This window comes from Bidens hawaiensis, unplaced genomic scaffold (genome assembly GCF_021521415.1).
Source record: "Bidens hawaiensis isolate Kalapana, Puna unplaced genomic scaffold, B.hawaiensis_p1.1 tig00010894_1, whole genome shotgun sequence".
NCBI classification, from domain to species: domain Eukaryota; kingdom Viridiplantae; phylum Streptophyta; class Magnoliopsida; order Asterales; family Asteraceae; genus Bidens; species Bidens hawaiensis.
Genome location: NW_027491841.1, coordinates 220,101 through 225,563, shown reverse-complemented (window position 1 = coordinate 225,563; position 5,463 = coordinate 220,101). Strand labels below are relative to the sequence as shown.

The following is a 5,463-nucleotide window of genomic DNA, read 5'->3' as shown; positions in this document are numbered from 1 at the left end:
CAAAACAATATATCGTAATTCTTCGAACTTAAAGATGAACAATGGTTAGGGTTTGAAGGATCAACGAGCTTGGGGATGGGGGTTGATCTGCTCATTTAGGGTTAGAGATAATCTTTTAATTGTATATGTAATGACTCTTTTGGTTTTTCTGGTTATCCAAAACTAATCAAAGTATCCAGTTACAATAAATTCAAAAAAAGGTACTAAAGTTGCGTAATTGAACAAACCACATGTATGAAAATGGCACTTACTCACTTAGCTAAAAAAGAAAACGAATAAAATAATCAAAATTACTAATTTGCCCATGACTTAACGGACAAAATAGACGGGGCTAGAAAAAAAGTACTAAAATTGCAAGTTTTAGAAAAGTGAGGTAGTCATTTGCAATAAATTCAAAACCAGTACTAAAGTTGCGTAATTGAACAAACCACATGTGCTAAATGGCACTTAACTCTTAAAATTAACATTTACATATAAACTCTCATTTCAAAACCTTATTATGTGTGCCTCTAAATCCAAACTCTAATATGATATTGAAAGCATTAGACGCTGAACAATAGTAAATTTGATGTTATTAAATAATCATGTTTACTTTGTTTACCTCTTAGTAAGGATTGAAACTTATTTCTTAAAAGATTCTCATGAGAATTGTTGGCTTATTCAATCTGCAGATTACTTAAACAAAATGTTAGATCATTTTGTTAAATTAATAAGTTTTGCAAAGATTTACAAATTTATGTATGACAAGAATCTCTACATGTTATAAAATATCTTATTATGTGCCTTGTAATGTAAATTTTGCATAATATAAATAACTAAGCTTGTAATGTACATTTTGCATAACATAAAGAACTAAATCTCTTTTTACGTGTGCACTCTACTAAAAACGAGTCACTCACATAATAGCCTTACTTATATATGTTATATACATTGGTTTAGTATTGTAAAATCCTAGGCTACTTTAGGAGAATGCTAACATCCATCTTTCTACAAATTGATAATATGGGAAACGACATTTTTTGCCGTTCACTCACATGATAATCTTACTTATATGTGTTAAGCATTGGTTTAGTACAACAAAATCTAAAGCTACTTTAGGAGAATGCTAACATCCATGTTTCTATAATTGATAATATGGGTAGCGGCATTATCGTAATTTTGCACATTGAATTGAAACATGACCAAATATATGTTATTTGTAATTTTTTGATATGATATATGTAATTATTTATGATATATTAATTATTATTATTAGATAATACGAGAGACGAGCATGTTTGTGATTGAGTTTGAAAAATGCTTATTGGTTTATTGATATTTTTAAAAAGCCATAAATTAAAATGTGTTTGGCAATCACAAAAATCTTTTGTAGCTTTTTGAAAGGGTTAAAAAGTAGTTTTCAAAAGCCTCAAATCCTGGCTTTTCAAAATGGTTTTTTTAAAAAAGTCAATAAACCGATAAGCATTTTCAAACTCAATTCCAAACATGCTCTAAAAGTTAAAAGACAGAATTACAAATTTTGTCCTTTAAACATACCCAATTTATGAACTGGGTCCTTTAAAATGTTTACTTTCACTTGTTGTCCTTTATACGATAAGTGGTCTTGCTTTTAGTCCTTTTGACTAACGTCCATCCAAAAGCTCCGTTAAATCTTGACATATAAGGGTAAAAATGTAATTTTGCATGTGTTTTTTAATTAATGTATAAGTCTAAAATAAAACAAATTACTATTTTCACATATCTTTGTAATATAAATATAAAATAAAAAATATAAATTACAAACTCTATACACCCACCACAACCATCACCATATCCCACATCCAACACCGATTTACATCTCTACCGCCACATCACACCACCACCATTCCGACCACCGTTGCCACAACCGACAACCTGTTTACACAACCACCACCATATCCCACATCCACCACCGATTTACATCTCTACCGCCACCACCACACCACCACCATTTCGACCACAGTTGCCACCACCTGCAACCCGTTTACACAACCACCATTCCAGTCACCACCTTCATCCTCATCAAAAACCCCTTCTTATTTCATCCTTTAACCCTATACCATCAACGTAAAATTTGGATGAATAATCATAGATTGTTGATTAGAACCTACCTTCGTATGATTAAATGTTGTTGATGAATCCAAAGTTCCTTGACCCAGTTAACAACAAAGATTGTTAATTGATCACTGAAAAACAAGAATCGGTGAAGAAATTGGGCAATTGGATTGATAAACTCAAGAAATCGTGAAGAAGAACTAGAGTGGGTTGTAGATAGAAAATGAAGAGAGAGAAGGATTTTGCGGCGGACTTAGACAAAGAAAGACATCGTCGGACTTGGCCGATTTAGTAGCGGCGGAGGAGGAAGGGTAGAGTAGAGAGATATTAGTTACATGGTGGTGGATTTCAATTTGATTAGGATGGTGGGTTGAAGATGACGAAGTATAGAGAGATAGATCATTGATGAGAGAGAGAGAGTGTGTATCTAGACAGGTGGGCCCATCAGACTTTGATTTTTTTAATTGTTGATCATAAATTACAATCTTGCCCATTACACGTCTGCCACATGTTACACTTAACGAAAAATTTGGATGGACATTAGTCAAAATGACTAAAAGTGAGATAACTTATCGTATAAAAGATAGGGAGTGAAAATAATTTTTTTAAATGACCTAATTCATAAATTGACTATGTTTAAAAGGTAATATTTGTAATTCCGTCGAGTTAAAAACAAGGCAGAATTTTTTGGCTTGGAAAAATCAATCATTAGGGAAGTTTCCCGCCAAAAAGAAATCCCAAATCAGGAACCCTAGAAAGCTCCGCTCCGGCTTTGTTTCATTTGGTTGGAGGCAATGGAAATCAAAATGAAGTGTAGCTGCGGCGAATCCAACTGCCTGGAATGGGCTATCATCGAATTGCAAGGCGTTGTTGAAGTTCAACCGGCCTTTCAACATCGCATCCAGAATCTCCAAATCGGCCTTCTCTGCCGCCCTTCTTCTCAGGTCAACTATCCATCCCTCTATACTACTGCCTTTTCTTTTGCTTCGGTTATATCAGTTTGCTGTCTTCATTGGTTCAGGAAACTTATACATTTACAGTTGGTTATCATGAGCTGACTGGGTCAAAGATCCCCTTGAAGAAACCATTGCTTGTGTTGAAGAAGAACTTCATAAAATCTGATATGGAAATAGACCAGAATGATGATCAACTTAATTCATCAAGGGTAGAATTGGAAGTTACCGGTATCATTCGTCACCGAATTTTGTTCAAGACCAGACCAAAAGCTCTCATTTCTGGTAACATTTATAAGTTTTATTATGTTTACCGTAAGATTAATAATAGACCTTCTTTTTTGCTTTTAGATAACGTGTTTGTTTCACATAATAGAATGAAATTGGAATTGGAATTTGCATAGGATTTGGAATTGGAAGGAATTGGATTTGGAATTTGACATTCCAACAATTCCATTATTGATGTGTTCATTTGACAAGTGAATTGAAATCGAGATTTTTTTGTTTTTTATTTATATTTTGCGTTATGATTTTTTTAGGGGTATTCTATTAAGATAAAACCCCTCAAAAAAATATTCAAAAATAATAATAAAAATTTATAGTTCAAAATATAAATCGAAAACAAAAAAAGTAAAAAAACTAAAATGTTTTATTCGTTGTTCTCGTAAAAAAAAAAAAAAAAAACTTGTGAAAAGATTCCAATGAATTCACTTGAAATCCTCTCACATTTTGGAAGGATTTAGAATCCCTTTATTTAAAGGAATTTGAAGGAATTCCAATTCCTTGACAACCGAACACACCAAAATGGAATTAAGATTCCAATTCCAACGAAACGAACACGCCATGTCATGGGATTTTAATTCCAATTCTTTTGAATTCCCATGAATTCTGTGAAACGAACGCGCCTTAACTTCTTCAACTTATCTTTTAAGAGAATTGAACATTTAGCATAACATATGTTAATGGGCTTGACCTTGAAAGTCAAAGGTGTACTTTTTTAAATGCATGGAGCATATGCATTTGATTTGATTTCGGGTGTTAACTTTCAAGTTTTTGTCATTGTAACAATTGAGAATCATGTTCTGTTACAGAACCGCAACCTGCTGTGAAGGGGAAAGCAAATGCACCATGTCGTGTTGGTGATGAGTAAATTTGACTTGCATGAAGATCATATGTGAAGCTGTTCAACAGAAGCGAGTTTCAGTCTTATGATATTGTTTTGAAGTCTTAATTTTGTTAAATTCACAAGGGTTACCTTGGTTTGAACACAGTGTTGTTTGGTTCATGAAATCTATGATATGTGCCATCTTTTAGAAAACTGGATTTTTCGTATTCTTAGATAACAACTCGCTAAATCTGCTATCATCACGTGCTGCAATTCCATGCTTGTTTTAAAATAGAAACTAATTTATTGGATTTGGATGTATACAGCAATATATTTGAACATTGTAACTTAAAGCTTGAAATTTGAATGACATAAGCATATAAAAAGAAAGAACTTAGCAAACTCTTATATAAATAGAGGTCAAAAGGCGTAGCAGCTTATAAGTGAAAAGTATTCTGTATGATAATATGTAGTGAAAAGTATTCTGTATGATAATATGTTATGATAAGCTTATAAGTGAAACGTATTCAGTGTGATAATATGTTATGATAAGCTTATAAGTGAAACGTATACGTGTGATTAAATGATATGATATGACATCTAAGTCGTAAATTAGCGTTTTTCAAGTGAGTACCTATTTGTTTAACAACTACAACAAGCTCTTAATCATCATCACTGTTGAATTATTCTCCTCATCTTCACTTGATTACTTGTATGCAAAAAAGTGTCCATAATAATAATATTATTGAGTCTAGTAAATCAATTACAAATTTTCTTATGTTCAACTACACTAAATTGCTTATATAGCTGTAAGAAGTCCTCTGTAATATGGTTGAACCAATTAAGTTAGTGTTTAAATATTACAGTGATGCTTCCACCCACTTATCTTGCTCTCAATGATGCTTAATACTATAAGAGATGTGTTTAGAACTCAAGATCGATTATAACTGTAGAAATATAATATAGGTTTATAAGAGGTGAATTAAAGTGTCGGCGGAATAATTACTTAAGTAGAGTAATAAAACATGCTTCTTTTGGACTACAAAGTTCGACTACACATCAAACATAATTACTTAAGTGTTGTAAACATAGATTCTTAAAAGTGTCAATACAAGGTTCGACAACACATTAAACATAATTACTTAAAAGTGTAGTAAACACGGATTCTTAAAAGTCTCAATATAAGGTTAGATTACACATCAAACATAATTACTTAAAAGTGTCGTAAACATAGATTTTTAAAAGTGCCGATACAAGGTTTAACTACACATCAAACATGTTTCTTTTGAGGCTCTTAAAAGTTTATGAGGATTAGTATTGTTGCAACTTGTT

The 5,463-nt window shown here is 32.2% G+C and overlaps 1 protein-coding gene across 1 annotated transcript; it reads left to right on the top strand.

Moving 5' to 3' along the window:
- Positions 1-2,867: 2,867 nt before the first annotated feature.
- On the top strand, positions 2,868-4,227 carry LOC143536676 (uncharacterized). Its single transcript, XM_077030613.1, has 3 exons — positions 2,868-3,017; positions 3,095-3,311; positions 4,118-4,227. Exons 1-3 carry the CDS (start codon positions 2,868-2,870, stop codon positions 4,174-4,176), a joined length of 426 nt encoding a protein of 141 aa, XP_076886728.1. The 3' UTR covers positions 4,177-4,227.
- The last annotated feature ends 1,236 nt before the right edge of the window (positions 4,228-5,463 follow it).

Excerpts from the sequence above, each read along its gene's own strand:
- LOC143536676 (XM_077030613.1), top strand. The coding sequence starts at position 2,868 with ATGGAAATCAAAATGAAGTGTAGCTGCGGCGAATCCAACTGCCTGGAA. Across the intron at positions 3,018-3,094 it reads TCTGCCGCCCTTCTTCTCAG|GAAACTTATACATTTACAGT; the intron begins GTCAACTATCCA and ends TCATTGGTTCAG. Across the intron at positions 3,312-4,117 it reads ACCAAAAGCTCTCATTTCTG|AACCGCAACCTGCTGTGAAG; the intron begins GTAACATTTATA and ends GTTCTGTTACAG.